General features: G+C 39.3%; 1 protein-coding gene across 1 annotated transcript in view; it reads right to left on the bottom strand.

Annotated features, from left to right (window-relative positions):
- The window catches only part of LOC129771628 (serum response factor homolog), a 561,989-nt gene that overhangs the window by 491,406 nt on the left and 50,758 nt on the right, over positions 1–19,825 (bottom strand). The window contains exon 2 of the mRNA XM_055775474.1: positions 410–658. Coding sequence (XP_055631449.1) covers positions 410–658 — 249 coding nt within the window. The remainder of the gene's footprint in view (positions 1–409; positions 659–19,825) is intronic.

Raw genomic sequence — 19,825 nt, 5'->3', positions numbered from 1 at the left:
TTCGGACGTAATTTCTCCTGAACGCCTACACTTGATTCCCCACCCTTCCGGGGTCACAGAATTCGAGTGGTGGAGATTGTTCACACTTCCCACACGACACACATGCAAAACAATGATTACCATAACAATAAAGTGACACAAACGGAAACGAAACCCTGCGGCCGCGGAACCACTACCGTTGCGCGTGCGCATGGCTCATGTGGGCGGTATGGGAGTGATGCGGGATGTGCGAATGGTGCGAATGACCCGAGTGGGGCGGGTAGGTTTGGGCGTGGGACAGCGGCGAACCCTGCCCACTGACCGGGTAGGGCTGCTGCATGAGACTTTGGTCCAGACCGTAGTGACCCGACTGCGGATGCGCCAGATGAGCATGCCCGTGGTGGCCGTGGCCGTATACTAGCTGTCTTACTTTCGAATCTTCGTCGCCGATGTTGTAGCTGAGTTCGGTTTCCTCGAACCCGGTGGCAGACATCCGCTGATCACCGCTCGATCCCGAGGGGGGATCGGGCGAGTTCAAGCAGGTCTGGATGAGCGCTTTGCCCGCCTCTGACGTGATCATCGGCTGGAGCTTGCGCGTCGCGAACGTGTACACGTGACCAGTCTCGGAAGCCACCAGCAGCATGACCTGCGTGCCGGTAAGGGTAGACAGTTCATAGGCCTGTGGAGAGATAAGAAGTAAAAAATGAAACGAATTAATTAATTGCAAACACAGAAAATGATCAAATGGGGTCAATTTCAATTCGCCATCACCAACCAGCAATCAAGCACACGTTGAAGTGTGAATAGTCGCTCAAACATATGTTTCATCCTGCCCGTCTCTGTCTGGTCTCGGGACAGGACAAACAAGACACCGACAGAAGCCAAAAATCCGCTCAGATTCCGAACCCATTTTCACACCTTCCGATCTCGGGACTTGTCGAGAGTGGAAATAAGAGTTTCGACCCCCGCCCCGTACTCAAGGACCATTGTGTCAACCACAAACCCCATCTCCACCACCTCACCTCAACCCTCCTCCGGGTAGCCCTTTTGTCGTCCGAAACGGGCGGTATGTTTGAATTGCCGCGCGCGAACCGAGAACGACGAAAAGAGCTATGGGGTGCTACTGGCAGAATTCACATTTTTTTTGCTCGCTCGCATTTATACTGCTCGCAACACCGAGGTGTTGAATACCTTAAGCGCATTCGGTCCATGTTGGAATCTGGCGCGGAAGAGCACATGCATCGCTTGAGTGCACTGCTTTCGAAAAATACGCTCGCAATGTTGCAGAAAATTAGCATAATCGCAGCAGCCGCTGCCGATGGAATCATGCCCCCGGTCCGGGAGAGGATCCGGGAATTTAAACGAGCCGAAAAGTGCACTGCAGAGGTGCGAAAAACAAAAAAATGGCAAAGAATGTCAAGCTTGCTGGAATAGCTTGGAAGAAGTGAACTACATTGTTCAGATGGTTTTTATCAATTTCGAAAAAGCGCTCATCGTCGTACTAATTGAGACCCATAAGCCATTGGTTGACTCTACCCTTGCCAAACTTCGAAGGTACATCAGGCTTAATCTTAGGGATCCCTCAACAAATTCAAAGGTTTTTTCAGCAGCAGCGCGCATTCATGGGGCTGCTCCAAATTGTGCTACTTCCAAGTCAGAATGGGTGGAATGAAGAAGACACAAGGATCCAGAGAATCCAGGGCTCGAGCCAAAGAGTCCAAACATACCGCGCGAATGCTAAGAGATTGGATTTAAATTGAATGTTTTTGCCATGTTGATGCGCGCAGTTTGTCGGTCGATCCAAGACGAAGGTTTGACGACGAGAAGCGACGACAACTACCGGAGTTCGGTGTTCGGTTCGGTTTTTATTTCGATTGCTCGAGGCTCTCTATCGCTGCTACAACTATTGCTGCAATTGGAATTTATTGACTTTGTTAGAATTTCTTGTAGCGTTTTCAGGTTGCATACCGCGCATACCGCTGGCAATGGAAGAAAGTAGATTGCTATTTCTCGGAGTACAAGCATTTAGGGAGGTTAACGATTCGAGCTATTTCAAGTTCGCGGAATCGTTTTCTATTGTCGATTGTTTGTGTGCCACAGACAAATGTAGGTGAGTGGATGGACGATTTTGACGTAGGACTACGTCTTTCATTTCTATACTGGGGTGTAAGTTCAAACTTTCGAAAACGAAAGCGTTACGCCGGAGAACGATATTTTGAGCCTTAATAGCTCCTAAACAACTGAACGAAATAGTATGATAAACACTTCATTCGAAAGATAAAATGTCTACGCGTTATATGCTTGTAACTTTTTGATCCAAACATTTGTTTCAATAGTACTAAAATTCCTTTCAAAACAGGCTATTGAAATCACACCAATCGGTATATAAGCGAGTGCCGCTCGGAAATCCACTGAGTTATAATTGCGCAACGATTGAGGTACGATCGCTGGAATGGATGGATGTTTCCCTAACACAGACTTCAAAATCATGGAGCCAGGGGAAATCGGAATTGCAAAATAGATGTAGGCAGTGGATACTTTTGTACTCGCTTGCGTATCTGAAAATTGGAATGTTTCCCTAACACAGACTTCGAAACCATGGAGCCTGAGAGAAATCAACATTGCAAGACAGATTGAAGCTGCGGGTACTTTTGTACTCGCTTGTGTTTCTGGAAATCGGAATGTTTCCCTAACACAGACTTCAAAACCATGGAGCCAGGGGAAATTGGCATAGCAAATTAGATACAAGCAGCGAATACTATTGTACTCGAATTGACTATGGATTTGATATGGTATGATACGGTGTAGTGGATATGATCGAAGTGGATATTATATTACATATCGAAGAAATCACATTTATAAAAGCAGGTCTTATTTTCGCTGTGTAATTCCGAGGAGGAATCCATTCCTTCTCAAGCGTTAATAATCCTGCTCCGAATCAACGATGATTCCAATTGGCTTGGGGAGTGGATACTATTTGTGCTGGGTATTTCCGAGGAGGAATCGATTCCCCCTTTTAAAATTAATAATTCGATTAGAAGTGGTATGATAATCACTTTATTCGAAAGATTAAACGTTTAAGGTTTATATGCTTGTTACTCATTGATTGCTGTGCTCCCGTGGCCGAGTGGTTAGCGTCCCACATTATCATTCGGGTTCGGGTTCGATTCCCGTTCTGGCCGGGGGATTTTTCGTCAAAGAAAATTTATCCGGCTTGCACTGTGGTCACGCGTATTCTAGAGCTTGCCACTCCAGAGTACATTTAAGGCGTGTTATTCGGCATAGAAATCTCAACCAAGTATAACTAATAAAAAATGACGCAAGTTATGCTACGGTGAGAAGGCAAAAGTTCCACTGGAACGTTAGAGCCATCCAAGAAGACTTATTGATTGCTAAGTCAACGTTAGTCCTACGTCCACCTTGCGGTTATATCAAAGATATTACCCACTTCTAGTTTTTGCTATGGATAATTTTATACATTTTGACCCTAACTTAGTTTCCGACCGCAAATGTTAGTAGGGATATAAATGGTTCCAATGCAACAATGTCAATGTCAAACCACAACAAAATTTTCATTTCAATGTAAACTGACGCTGATAATTTCTGAAAATAACGATTGAAACTTCACTTCAGTGTTCAGGAAGATTCAGGTAGATACACCCAAATTAGCGTTGGCAGAAAACATTTCATCTTTGGCCGAAAAGATGCCTAGGGAACAAACCTAGGCCGGCTGGAATGCAAAGCTAGTTTACACGACCACGACATATAGCTGCCAGCGCTGATATACGGAAGCGTGATAATATTACACTTCTTCATAAAATGAAGTTGTAAAGTGTTTTCCAAGAGGATAAAGAAGAACATGGACGAGAATATATCTTTCTCTGTCTGGGCCGTGTATTTGGCAAACCATACGAAAAGCTTCATATGCTTTCATTTAAAAGTGTGTTCTGTTTCGCACGCTCATATTGGCTCTAGCATATATTTTATACAAATGATATACATGTATTGGGGAGTGAACATTCTCTGTTATTTTTAGCTCATTTAATGTAATAAATTGGGATGCCATAACATGTGCTAAAAATTAACTTTGGGTGTAGAAATGAATGATGGATTGCATTGAAACTGACATCGTTTTATCGAGAGGGTATAACCAAGTTGTCAGAAAAATGAGATAAATGGAAAAATCGGTTAAATCAAATAGGGCTCAGTTTCACAAATCTGTTTTCCAAATGACCAGGCGCATGTTATTTTAACGTAGAACTACGTCTTTCATTAAGTGTGCCAAATCAGAAAACAGGTCACGTTTTTATGAAATAAATTTAACGTTAATAACTATTTTTGCCGCGAATTACGATTTACAAACCAAATGAATCGGAAATTCCCTAAGATTTGTTTGATATGCTGTACATTATAATCCCATAGTCTATATATGGTTTAAATTAATGAAAATTGGAAGCATTCCCATTTCCTCATACATTTTTCTGTCCGTTTGGGTGCTTCCCCGAACAGAGCTGTCAATAACGAACAACTTATCGACGAGCAAAGGAGGGAAATCGTAAGATGTAAAGTCTCCGTGAACAAAGGAAAAGAAGAATAACGAAGAGGAATATTTGCCTAGAGTATAAACAGTGGATCTCGCTGAGGCAAACTTTCATTCTTCGTGAGGAAATCGACTGAACAACATCGTTGCTGGTCGAGCTGGACGGCGAGGGATCGAATGCCTTTCTCGAGGCAATGGGAGTAGAGGAGTAATATTATGGATAAAGTAAAGTATCAAGCAAGGAAGGAAGGCAAACTTTCAGTATCGTTCTGTATTCAAAGCAATGAATGTTTCATGTTTCGTTTCGGATTGAGCTGTGGACGCGACCAAATCACTCACTCGCTGATATCTCTGGCATTGAAATCATTGCATCAAACTGACGCCATTGCATTAAAGTTCTGAGCTACATAATTGTGTGGGTACTCATCAAGCTAGGCTATCGTCAGCTCACCAAGAAAATAAATGATCTGGAATTTTGTCGGTGATTTGGTTTCGCATGACGGTAGGAAAACTGTCTCCACGAAGGATGACAGCTAAGCTAATCTAGACTGGCTATCGTATATGGATATTTGTATGCGTACGTGTGTGCTTCATAACCCGTACGTAAAAATAGTGCATCTTCGCTACGCTGAAACCCCTGTGTGCATTGGCCCTGTAATGATGCAACATTCGCCTAATTTTTTTATGCTATGATTGATGATTGTTTGGTGTTGCAAATTATGCAGTCGTAATTATAAATATAAACAAGGAGGGGATATAGCGGGAGGGAAATATTTACGCTAGGGTATTGGTAATAAATATCTGCTGAGGCAAACATTCAGCGTTTTTCCAAGTAGTTTTTGTTTTCTTTGTTTGTTTTTTGTTTTAGTTTTGGTTTCTATCATCAATGCATTGAACTGACGCTATGGTGAAGCAGGTGTTAAGGTTGTGCACCAAAAAAAATATTTTGGCAATGCCAAGTTATTCAACAAGTTATATGAGGTTATTAATTTATTTGGACTCGTGTGACAGTCGCAAAACTGCTTTTAGCAAGGATTGCATTTGCGCCAATCTTGATCATAATGAAGCAGTGCTACTCTTTTCGAGGTTGTTGATATTAACAGATAGAGTTTATTTCGTTTATTTAGTCACCAAGAAAGTAAATGTCGTTCTGAAATGTTGAAATGTGATTTGGTTTCGCTTGCCAGTAACAAAACTTTCTCCACTAAAAATGAATGAATCATCAAATAATTATCGTCAAATGATTCTACATAAAAAACACATTTCAGAGCGACCAAACTGGTAGAATGTTTATTTCAAAATTTTCGTAGCATTATAAAATAATATCCGCAGTTATAAACAAGCGACTCGAATTAAACTACATCGTAGTTCTACGTCAACAATGCGGTCGTGTCTTGAACACAACCTCCTATATTTTTTTCATTACGAACGAATTTTGATGATTTACATACCAAGCGAATAGAAAATTCATTAATATTTCATTGTTTGATCTGCTATACACTATGATTCCCTAATTCGTAACGGTTCCCGACAATTGGAAACGACGATCGATTGCGGCATTAGTAAACAAATAACACATAACTGCTGCTTTCGCCAAATGTGGTTTCATTAATATGGTAAAATATCCTCTACCTCACATCAAACATTTCGTTTTCTCCGCTATCAGATGCAAAGTCAGTCAATGGCCTTTTTCACTAAATGCTCCGTACAGTCCGGCTGCAGGGAGAAATGGGATTGGGAGAGAAGAGCATTTCTTTAATCGAATTTTAAGGTTTAGTGAACCTGTTCACGAGTCAATACAGAGATACTAAGAAAGATAGAAAACGGTACTCGGCATAAACAAAATATTATTAGCGTGGAAAGAGAAGATGATCTCTTTCAAGGGAAATTAATTCCGAAAGCAATGGGTTAACATTGTCAACGACGCTTTCCAGTAAACCAAATACAACGGTTGACTCTGTAAACGTTGGATAACAAGTAATTGAGTCTGATTAATAAACGTTTTTGGAAAAAAATACTACAGCTAAACGGTGGCCTCTGAAGGGTCGATTGGCCGGAATCGTGTTGAGCCTGTTGCTAGATTCACAATGTGATTCTATGGAAGTTACACCCGGGATTAATATCATTTTTACTTCATATTGCCTACAGATGCCCAAAACCCTAACTGGGTTTTTTTTTATATGAATCGTCAACATAAATAAATAGATCTTTTATTTCCGAAAATGGGGCACAAAAATACGTTTGAATTGCTGATTTGAAAAAAATATTTAAATGATTTTGTCGTGAGTATTAAAATATCATAAAAATTATCGATACATTTTTTCAATGTGTGCAATAATTTTCAATCGATAATACAAAAATCAATAGGGATAGTCGAGGCAAATTGGTCACCTGCTTGTTTGGTAGTATAACTATTGACTACAGATACCGCATTGATAGTCACGAAATATAAATAAAAACAGAAATCATTTTCTCGGTAGCCATTCGGCCGTATTTTTGTGCACATCGTGTTGAAGCATTTTCTCGTGAAATTTAGTTTATTCGACCTGATATCTTCGACAAATCATCAGTTTTAACGACTGTTCACATATTCTAGGAAAGGTGAAGAGATATTTTGTTTGATTGCAGTGATTAATTCGCATAGGAATTACATTGATGTTTGGGGGCAAAGTGGTCAGTGGTGGATAACGACTTACAATGTTATGTTTGCTAATGCTGATATACCTCATCACATTCTGTTCTTAAAGGGATCCCTTCTGTGGTTTTGACCCTGGAAAAATATGCCACACCAACTAAACCAAACCTCATTATGTGAAACGTTCTGTGTTTCACATAATAATATGTGTGCCATCTAGGATAACAATAAGTATTCTTCCAAAAACGGTGATTCAAGCGATATGTGGGCGCAGGAAATGGGCATATTCCTTGGGGTGACTATGCCCCCGCTTCCCCTACAGATGTTAATATTGGAACAATAAATTGCATTTTGATGTCCAGACGCGATTCGACATCCTTGAATCCGTCATATCTTGACGATCTCTGAGTAATTTGCAACCTTTTCAGTAATTTTATCGCTACCTGCTTAATTTGTTAAATAACAAATATGCTGACAGGGAAATTATTGCTGGCAATAAAAGGAGCCCTCCTAATAAATTACGTTTCGCTTTGACCACACTTCACAACAAGTGACAAGAAATGTAAGAAGACTGTGCAAATTATTCCCAACTCTCGCCCCGACCAAAGAGTTCGCGAACAGCCCAAACACTCTCGATAAAAATGTCAACCTCCGTTGGTTCAATCAGAGCTCAACCGATCGTTATCGCTTCTTGCCGCGAGCCTTCAGCCGGACCGAAAACAGTCAGCCGCTCACTTTTTCGGCACAGCTCCTCAGATCCTGCAAACTTATCTTATCCGGACCGTACGGACATCGTCGTTAAATTGATGGGCAAAGCCGATAGCGATCTGCACTCCGAGTTCCATATGCGCCCACTGTCAACAGTATGCCCTCGAGGGGATCACAGAGTGCATCCCCGTGCAATCGATAATTCTGCGTCGCGAGGAAGCTCACACACTCACAATATATCCGTTTTGAAATTCAAAACATCCCGGCACGATCAGAATAGGAGAAAAGAAGAACTCGAAAGCAAAAAAAAACATCGATTCGATATAAATAAAACATTCACAGCAGCCGCAGCATCGGCATAAGGTAAAATTGTCCAGGTAATTGAGAACTGGTCAGAGAATAAACTATCGCTCGCGAGAAATGTCGGTCGGAAAACGAGCGCAGCATCGTTTCCGCGCGAACATCCGACCAAAAGCTGCAGTTGCACAAACAACACGAAAAATTTGTATTCAGCGAGATCACTTTTATATTTAACACCGCATAATAATAAGGTTCACGCTAATGTGGAAGGGACTGTCATCAGGGGGGTGGGAAGACAATGGATAGGCACATTTACACAAAGGCTTCCACAAATTGAGCCGCTGTGAATAAGAATTGGGAACAAACCGAACTCACGAAGAAGTGGACGAAAAAATCCTGAAGAAACAATTCTTCGATTCGCTTTATTTATTAGATGTTTAAGCGGTACACAACTGTTGGCCGGGAAAGGTGAAGGGAACCCTCCAGGCAGGAGCCCTACCGGCCACACCGAGCAGTAGCGGTATGCATTGGAAAAAAAACAAATAGTATCGTTCGCTCTGGAAACAGTAGCTCAAAACAGAAGTCAAAACATATTGAAACCAGGAGGCAGTAACAATAATATTATTTGGCCGCCTGCCGCTGTCGTGCTGCAAATTCTGACCAACAAACAAGCGAAACATAAGCCTGTAAGTGGTTCAGAGATGGTTCGAAAATTGCCTAGAAAATAACATTATTTTACTCTGCAAAGTTTGACCCGTTTGGTCTCTTTTCCATTGCGCGGCAATATTCGCATGATTTGTACATCTTTTGTAACTGACCAGATCGGACACGGTCCAAATCAGAGCCGCTCAATCTGGATCCGCACCTGACACCCGGTTCTGACTGGTCTGAAGATCCTATTCAAAGCGACCGGCCGATAGCAGCAGCGAAGACACGCTCAGAACATCCCGACGACCTGACGGCAGCAGCAGCCGCAGCCACAGAAGACGACGACGACAACGGGTGACAATTATCACGATCTCTATCTGAACATAAATCTCGAACAAACGAGTGCGAGAGAGAGTCTTGTCGCCTTCGTCGTCGTCAGGGCTACCGAGATAATGTTGGGCAGGCCAATCGCGCGGCATTCAGGTCGATTTCCATTCATTCACGCCTCGCTTCGGCCGGTCGGTGTCGAAGCTCCGCGTGGCGGTAATTGATCAATTGTTCGCTGAAGAGCGAGCTGGGAGCTCCTTCAGGATGCGGAACAGAATGGGGGACGAATAATGCATTATTGTACGAAACGTGATTCGGGGTGAAACCGATGTTCAATGCGAATGAAATGTCGTTACCGCGCGGCGGGGATACAAATAACAAGGGAGATCCGAAAGTGTATGTCAACCGCACCTGCGTCACTTTCAGGTTAGCATTTTGGTTTCTGCACGAATGATTGTAACAATGATCCCTATTGATTGTGCATCCTGAGTATATGCAAAAATTTATAGTGTTTAATATATTTTCAAAGAGCATTGTAATATCTGTTGAAATCTAACAATTTGTTAATTTAATTGTCTATCGAATAACTAATTCGCTGCGTGGACTGGAGACAATTTCTGAATATAGCTATAAAAAGTGTATTGATGACTAGATTGTTCGTTAGTTTATTGAATAAAGCATTTTCTTCAAAAACGCAAATTCCTGGTATATATTAGGTTGGGGAAAAGGAAATCCATTAGTTTCTCGGTAGCTGGTTGTAGTGATCAATATTTCGATCATACCATTTTAAATTGATGCTCGTTGTAAAGGTGACATTTCACACTTAAAAAAATCTTTTGTTGTTTTTTGTTTTTTCCATTCAGTTGTGAGTTATAGGGTGTTAACAATGAAAGTCAACAAACAGAAAATTCGGTACTTTGTCTTTGATGAAGGCGAAAATGCAAGCCAGACCGCTGATAATGTGAATGGTGTTTATAATATTGTAACAGTTAAACACGTGCAATTTTATTTTTTTTCCAAATTAAATTTATTTTCTTTTTTTCATTTTTTTTATATTGTTATATTGTTTTATGTTGTATTCATCTGTCACTAAGGTGAACGTCTCAGAAACATAAATAGACTAGCATTTACGGCGGATTTTTTTTATAATGGCCTATGTCTTATCAACCTTATTTAAAAAAATGTTTTTAACATTAAACATTAAATTTTTCGTAACGTAAGATTTTTGACGGTGCATTTGAAATGTTATTTTTGTTAAATATTTCAATGGTTCCTCAATAACTTTGCCATACATCATATTCCGCTCAGACATCTAGATTTCAAGTTACGATTTTAAAAAAAACCGATTCTGCATGCACCCTTACAAAAAATCAGTCGTAATTAAAATTGGACATATGATAATGAAAATTGTGATTTTGGGTAGCTACCACCATATATACAAGGTTTCAAAAAGAGGGTCGCAAAAAGGTTGGCGTGAAATTGCTCAATATTCCGAATCTGACACAAAAAATACTTTTTGAGAAAAGTATCATTCGTTTCATACATTATATTATTTTTTTCTATGGACGATTCATCGCATGAACTGCTATTGCATCATGGTTCAACAATCATACGGAAACTTACAGAAACCTCAATATTCGCCATCTAGATATAATAAAGTCGCAAACTGCGAGGAAGTTGATCTTCTGTCGAAGCATATTTTAGTTCTTGAGAAAAGAAGACGGTTGTTTTCGCAGAGCCATGAGTTAAGTTATAATCATGAATACCAACGGTTATTTCTGCATATACAGGAAAACCTTTTTTTTTGTGCGGGGGCTAGGGACTGCGCAAAAAAAATGGTACAAAATTTCACCAGTAGCATTAAAAAATCGTGTTCACTATTTGAAAAAAAAGACTTTTTTGTGTGGTAGATAGGGACCGCATAAATATAGTTTCACCTAGAAAATAACTCAAAACCACGCCGTTCACCGTTCGGTATCCTTTTGTTTTCCTGCGTGGCGATGGGACAGTTTGCCTTTTCGGTTGCGTGTGGCTGCGTTGTGCTTTTAGTTACATGTCGAAACTTGTTGCTATTAGAGATCATGTCATGCGCAACTTAGAGCATTTGACGAATTTCATGCCAACTCTTCTTAGGAGTCGGCAGCACCATCTCAGACAGCAGTGCAACGTTGTGGGTGTTAAGACATGGATCATTCACGCAACTTAGCATACTTGAAATATTCGAAAAAGAATTAGACTACTTTTTGGAAAAAAAGACATTTTGTATCTTGATTTTTTTAACAAAAAAATATAATTTAAAAACGATGATACCTACAAAATTCTTATCAAATGACGAAATGTAGGAAATAGTTAAAATTTTAACAAAAAAATTTCGCTGAGAAAAAAGTTATTTTAAAAATTAAAATTCATTTTTCTCAAAAACGTACTTTTATAAAATTTCACAAATATATATATATATATATATATCGTATATATATATACATATATATATATATATATATATATATATATATGTATATATATATATATATATATATATATATATATATATATATATATATATATATATATATATATATATATATATATATATATATATATATATATATATATATATATTTTTTTTTTTTTTTTTTTTTTTTGAAAATTGAAAAAAAAACTTTTTTAAGAAACATGAGGTTTAACTTTTACAATAACTTTTTTGGCAGCGAAATTTTTTTCCAAAAAATTTTGGAGTTTTTAAAACGGCTTTCCGATTTGCAATGCAATCCTATTTTTCAAAAAATTAATCATCAAAGACGAAGGGGAAAATTTTCATTCAAACGGCTATATGTCTGTATTGAAAAGTTCTACAGGAACATACTAGCAATCAAATGAAAGCTGTTTGATAAGGTTAAATGGATTTGAAAATTGAATTAGTAAGCAAAAAATTGTGTTAGTTCTCAAAATCTTTGGAAAAACAGAAAGAAATTGATTTTTCATTTCTTCCCGAAATGTTTACATACTACATCTACACACACCAAGATAGAATTTTGTTCATAAAACGTTCCAAAATTTGAAAGTTCAAGCTTTAAAATGATGTACATCCCTTCTTCATGCGTTCATTTTATGTACAAAAAAAGGTATTTTATTTGTAATGAAAAAAAAGCAATTACTCTTCGGGAAATCCAATATTTAGCTGATACCATTTTTAATGAAGGCTTTTTATAAATTTTAAAAACATCAATATTATGGGCATCACAATTGGTTTTCAAGGCGCATAAAATACAAAAAGATCACTCTGAAGTGTGAGCTACTGCTGTTCGAAAAGATATAGTTCGCTTTGCTGGAACAACGCCAAAAACATTGGTATTGAAGATAAGACCCAATGTATTAATCAGGGAATCAATGAAATCTGAAATCTGAGTATGCAAAGAACTATTATCTGATTAAAGCTGCCTAAAGTTTTAGAATTAATTTTAAATATTGTTATTTTATTTATAATAGTTATTTTACAAAATTTAAATATATATATTTTTTATTTTTTTCGAAACTTGTTTCTTCAATATTTGTTCAACGGTTTTTGCGTATGGCTTCTAGTAGTTTCTTCGAGATAACTCATCAATAATGGAGGTAGTTGTGCTCCCGTGGATGAGTGGTGAGCGTCACTTACATCATGTCGGGGGTTCGGGCTCCAATTCCGTTCTGGCCGGGGATTTTTGTAAAATAATTTCCTTCCGACTTGCACTGTGGTTACGCGTATTCAGGAGCATGCCACTCAGAATGCATTTATGGGCTGTTATTTGGCGTAATAAACTATGTACTACTAATAAAAATGACGTAAGTAATACATACGATGAGGAGGCGAAAGGTTCACTAGCAACGTTAGTAATAAGGATGAAAATGTCTATTATAATCCACATAAATACCGAAAATTCTCAGCTGCCAACATTAAAAATCCTGAGTAAGTTACAGGCTAATAACCTCTACCGACGGGATGTCATCCAATGCAATACGGCATTCGGACGACACGCCACACTGACAACATACACGTGCCCCGTTGCTTGTCAAAATTATCTTGCGTAAGGCTAGCCCAGCGGTTGAATCGGTGGATAGGGGGACAGTAATACCCGTCTTCCCATTCAACAATGAAGGAGAGAGAGAGAGACCGAGAGTATAAAGGACTTTGGCCCCAAAAAATCGCAAAACTCGCGAAAACGTTAAACGTGATAGCCACCGGGGTTGAACCTGCTGAGCTTCCATTTCGTTGGTTCCGACAACAGAAGAGAGAAAAAAAGCATCTCATTTGTATAGCACACGACATTTGTATAACGGTGACCCCGATGGGGCGTGTGTCTGTGTGCGCTTGAGCACAAAAAAAACAAAAAAGTTCAGAGCCCATGAAGCGGACATAACAAGCCGAAAAAATGGACCGCTGGGCAACCGCACACGCGGTTCCGCTTAGGGTCCGCGCGTACGCTTACAAAAGGGCGAAAGCGAAAATCTCCCTCCCGGAGACAGCGCAGCGCGCGCCACGATCAGAGCGAGTAGGAGATAAGTCGAAACAAAATCAGATTTTTATAAACACAAATATATTTGGCTGGATTGTAGCAAGGGTGGTGGTGAAACGACCGAGGGCTGTTTGGAGGAAGGGTGCTTTCGCGGAGCACGAGGTCATGAATGGGGAAGCATTAGCGCACACAGCTGCCCTAGCACATGTTAGATCTTTGTCCCATTTGCTCGGTGTGCGGTGGCGAGAAACGCGAGGAATTTGGAAAATTCGTTAGAATTTCGCCGAAACAAGCGACCGGACTGGTTCGGGAAGGCGCTCCTCCACTGCGATGCGATGGAAATGCAGCTAAACCGTGACATTTGCGTTTGCCGCAAAAGACCGCGAGAGGTGCGCTTTTGTCGCAGAAAAAAAAGCCGCAAGAGAAACGAAACTCCAAGCAGCGCCTGAGTCGTTGCCGGCATTGTGCCTTGCTTCGAAGAAAACGAAAGCTTTTTCGGCGAGTTTTGTTTAGCAGCTTTGGTGACCCTGGGGCGGTTCGCGATCAGATGTAGTGCGCGCTGCGCGCTTCTGGTATAGCGGGAAAGGTTAAATGGAATTTATTATTTTCCCTACTGAAAAGAAAAAAAAAAGTTGCACATGGTCAAATTTGTTCTATTTTATGTTATGGGGCATCTAATTTTGGAAACCATTTGTTGACAATCTCGTATCGCTGTTACAGTTAGGTGTTTAGCAATTATGTGAATAAACCTTGTATATGTACACTTGACAAAATGAGGAAATAAAAAATTTAATTCTTGAAAACTTCCATATACAGAAAGAAATTGATTTTCCCAATATGTTTGTCCACTACATCTACACAAACCAAGATATAAATATTTTCGCATAATATTTCAAAAAATTGGTTTTTTATGAATTTACATTTACAGCATTTCAAAAATTACCTAAAAAATTCGGCTTCGCACTCTGCTTCTGAATTTTTGTTTGAGTGTATTGATTAAAATAAATATTGTAGAACGCACAGATGCAGATGTAGCTTTTATCTAGAATGATTTGGAAATGAGAAATAATAGCCAAAAAGTTATAATCAGAAAGTCAAAATTCAAGTGAAAAAAATTAAAAAATCAAATTCAGTGTTTTTTTTCAAAAAAACAGGAAGTGGGTTATATCTATGGTATAACCGCAAGGGTGACGTAGGACTATCGTTGATTTAGGGATCATTTGTTTAAAGTTGAATCTAAATCCATCCTGAATGAATGAATAAATAAATATTTGGGTGGCTTCAAAAACGAGAGCATTACGTTGGAGGCTCAAGGTTATATGCATCCAATATTGGATACAAAAAACCTTGTCCTGAAGAATAATCTTCAGAAGCTTTCCTGTTAACTGCACTTGATTGACAAACCACAAAACCAAATGTATGTGGTCGCAGTATTATATGGATAGAAAAAATGAAAATAAACTCGCTTGAATGTAATTTTCAATTCCAAGGGGAACTGGCAGATTATTTTTCAGTAACGATCATTTCTTTCCAGGTTTCTTCTCGATAACCAGCAAACGAAAAGAGTTGCGCGCGTGTATGTGTGTGTGTGTGTGTGGCGGCTGCTTCAATGTCTTCCCGAGGAACCGTATTTCGATGCTCTCTTGGTCACCTTCTCTTCTCCTTCTGATCGATCGGCTTTTCTGCGCTCCCTCACAGTTAAAACAAACTGATTGCATTTCAGGTCAGGTCAGGCCAGGTAATGAATCCCTCGATCCCTCGCCGTTCAGCTCGTTCAGTAACGATGTTGTCTTGTCGATGTCCTCAGGCGTCGTGCACAAATTACGTAACGCTAAAAATCTTGATCTTGAACCACCTCCCCCCCCCCTTACGTAACGCAATTTCCTATCTCTAATAAACAGAAAGTAACGCAACATCTACCCCCTCCCCCCTTATCGCGTTACGTAATTTGTGCACGACGCCTCACGAAAAATGAATGGGTTTCACCACCAGAATATCATTTAAGTATGCTTTTCGTGCGTGATTGAATCGAGAGAAGGTGTGGTTTACGATGGCAATTTGGAAGGCAAACTAGAGGAGAACAAACTCTGAGTATGAAAATTTCGGCGACTGAGCAATAATCGATTGAAAATTATATAATTTTCGCGATACGAAACATTTTCCGTTGCGCGCGCATACAATATTAGATACGAAAATATCCTACTGATGGGAAAGAATAATCTTCCGAAGCTTTCCAGCTAATTACACTTGATTGAAAAATTACGAAATCAAATATATTTGGTCGCTGTGTTATATGGTTAGAAAACATTAAAATAAACTCTTTCGCATGAATGTATTTTTCAATTCCCAGGGAACTGGCAGATTGTTTTTCAGCAACGATTAGATCTTTCCGGAATTTTCTCGATGCTGTATGGCATCCAAACGAAAATTCTCGTTTCAGTTTGGCCTGCAAAAAACTTTTCTGAACTCTAATCCATCAAATTTGGAGCCCTGAAAAGGGCCGTTGATTATATGCTAAGCTAATATAGCACGCTCTCCTCGGATACGATGGGCCAGCTGGATGTCCTTGGGCATGATGTGACGCGTTTTGCATGGATAGCACACAAATTGGTATCTTCGAATAGGACTCCTGCAGCGTCATAACCGCGGAACTTTGGAAGCGCAAGTCGGTTTTGAAATCCTGAGCAATTCCACGATCCAAATGCTGCAAAGGTAGCTTGCGGATCAGCGACTTCTGATAGCGACGAATTTTACGCAAAGTTCCCGGTCGATAGCGATGTGGCTTCTCCACACTTCCTGCGGCTGGTGCGCTTATCCGAGCTGCTTTCGTGGTGCCTTACCACCGAAAGACTAACGAGCTGTCTGCTTTGTCCCAAACAAACGAGTCCTCAAGGTGCGAGAGTAGAGTAAGAAATGAACGAAAGCAGGCAGGCAGGTATTGTATTATAGAGACTTTAAACTTTTGCAGTTCATTCGTCTCTAGCCTTGAGAAAGGCCCTTTGAAAACTCTACTCTACTCTACTCCAGCGCTACCACCTCCACCGTCTTGCCTTGAGAAAGGCACTCGATCCCTCGCCGTCCAGCTCGTCCAGCAACGATGTTGTCCAGTCGGTGTCCACACAAAGAATGATGAAAACGAAAGCAAAGGAAGCGTCATTTTATAAACCATTAAAGTATAGAATCTAAACCCCACCCTTATTATATTCGTTGCTTACCCTGAGAGAGAAACGAATAACATCGAAGTAAGTATACAGTAATGTATTTGAATCCGGACACTTTGCGTTACATTTAATACCATACCGCAGCCACAACATTTTCTGCATGTTGAATTAATGCGATTGATTAGTAACTATCAAGAAACTATCAGTAACTATATTAGTAGCTATTATTCACATAAATTCAACATGAAAAAAATGTTATGGCTGTGGTATGATATTGAATGTAATGCAAAATGTCCGGATTCAAAAGCATTACTGTAAAAAAGAGTTAACTCGACTGAAAATTTTTCGGTTCGGCCTGCAAAAACGAAATTAAGAGCCCCCGCAGACTGCAGACTGACTTGTCGACTGATAGTTCGGTCGGCTTCTTAATCAGTACGGAGAGGTATGCATGTGCGCACATTACACCGATTCCGTTGGGTCGGTGTTTGCACCAGTAGCCGATCCGACCAAACTGTCGGCTGAAGAAAAGTCTGTAGTGTGCGGGGGCTCTAATTGAAGTGTACAGCATAATGCATAGACGTTAGTATGAGCTTCCCCATCTCACATTCCAATAAGATTAATGGGTTTCCAAGTGGGCGCGCTACATACGGATACGAATGATTTCAATAACCTGTTTTCGAAGCTATCATTAAGCTATTGAAACAATTTTTCGACTCAATAAATAGCAATCATATAACTCTTGGACATTTTATCTTTTGTATGAAATTATTATCATACTGTTCCGTTGATCCGAAGCAGAATGAATCACGCTTAAAGAAGGAATGGATTTTTTCTTGGAATTTACTCAGCAAAAATAATGCCCTTTCCCAACAATTAAAACGACAAACGGTAAACAGTTTCATCAAAATGATTTCTTCGATATGGGGATATATTCACTACATCATGTCATATATTTCATATTCTTCATTATGATATCCATATCCATGGCACCTATCGGTATCGAATTATCATCGACACCACGATTTTCGCTAAATGTTCCTTTCAGTTCGGCCTGTAAAAAACTTTTCTGAACTCTAATCCATCAAATTTGGAGCCCTGAAAAGGGCCGTTGATTATATGCTAAGCTAATATAGCACGTTCTCCTCGGATACGATGGGCCAGCTGGATGTCCTTGGGCATGATGTGACGCGTTTTACATGGATAGCACACAAATTGGTATCTTCTAATAAGCCTCCTGCAGCGTCATAACTGCGGAACTTTGGAAGCGCAGTTCGGTTCTGAAGTCCTGAGCAATTCCACGATCCAAATGCTGCAAAGGTAGCTGCGGATCAGCAATTCGGTCGACTTCTGATAGCGACGAATTTCACGCAAAGTTCCCGGTCGATAGCGATGTGGCTTCTTCACGCTTCCTGCTGCTGGTGCGCTTATCCGAGCTGCTTTCATGTGCCTTACCACCGAAAGACTAACGAGCTCGAGTCCTCACGGTGCGAGAGTAGAGTAATTGATTGAATGATTGAATTTTCTAAAGTTTTTTTTTGAGAAAAAAATCTTGACGAGGCATTAGTATTGGATAAATTTTCTGGCGCTTCCTGATAATAATGTGGTTATGCCTATAATGGCAATATCTGAGACATTAGGCAAATTGCTATGTCCACTTACCAAAAATTTTATCACAATTGACTAAGCACCTAATTTCATACTTTGAACAAATTACAACAAAGTTAGGATGGTTATAAAATTTCTATTTTACCCGTTTCATAAATCACAAATCTGAATATGTTATTATTTTTACAAAATGTTTAGTATTGTATTCATTTGTGGATTATTGCTTATACTTTTTGTTGTGTATTTTATTATTTTATTATTTTTTATTTGACAAACATCACATGTTTGGCATGTATCGTTGGATAGTTGTTTGAAATATAAATCAAAATTTTAAAGAATACGTTAAACGAATATTCAAGTTTTACTAGTACTTTACTTTCCTTTACACGTCGTTCGACGCATAGTTCATACACTTTCTCATAATTAAATCTATTAATTTAAATAATCTAATAGAATTCAAATATTGACGACTTCTTTTATGAACTCTACGATAGTGACAAGTGCAAACTGAAAATGTTTTGATATGTTTAATGTGTGTCATCTATATCATTGCCAGCTATTCAATCAAAAACGTAACATGTTTCTTGAAAGTTGATAGAGATAAATGAATTGAAAATAGTCGCATTTTGATCGCCGTTTGCAGGCAGATAATCAATACCCTGTAAAGGCCCTATATTCGCATTAGTGATTAGAGAATGCTTTCGTTCGAATGTTTGTAAACATTACACGGTAACACTGAATGCGAATGTAGAGCTATCATTAATGCTCCTGCCCCAAAGCTTGTAAGAATTATAAGGTAGCACTGTGTGCGCGTTTGACGTTTCCAATAATGCCAATTTTGATTAATTTTGAGAAACATTAACAATGTTAATGTACGGCTTAAAAGCAATTCAAATGCTGATATACAATGTTGTGGCATCAGAACTGCTGATTTCGATAATATGACTGCAAACTAATATTAACGTTATTTGGGTAGAAATCTTCACTTTTGCTGTTGATGAGTGTATATTAAGCGAATCTTGAATCTCGAATCCTTTCCAGTTTCGGATTTAGGATTTCAGATTAAAAATTTTATATTTCAGATTGCAGTTCCTAGCTTCAGATTCCAGATTCAAGATTCGAATTCCAAATTCAGATTCAGATTCCAGAGATTCAGCTTCAGCTTCAGATTAAGATTCAGCTGCCACTCCAGATACCAGATTCAGATCCCAGATTCAAATACAGATTCCTAATTCAGACTACAGATTCAGATTCCGATTCCAGATTTCAGTTTCCAGATTCAGATTCCTGGTTCAGATTCCAGATTTAGATTCTGAATTCAGATTCCAGATTCAGATTCCAGATTTAAATTCCACAATCAGATTCCAGTTTCGGATTCTAGATTAGGGTTCCAGATTCAGATTCCAGATTCAGATTCCAAATTCAGATTTCA

Source organism: Toxorhynchites rutilus, chromosome 2 (genome assembly GCF_029784135.1).
Source record: "Toxorhynchites rutilus septentrionalis strain SRP chromosome 2, ASM2978413v1, whole genome shotgun sequence".
Lineage (NCBI taxonomy): Eukaryota > Metazoa > Arthropoda > Insecta > Diptera > Culicidae > Toxorhynchites > Toxorhynchites rutilus.
Note: the sequence above shows the minus strand (reverse complement) of the source record. Positions and strands in the feature narration are given on the sequence as shown.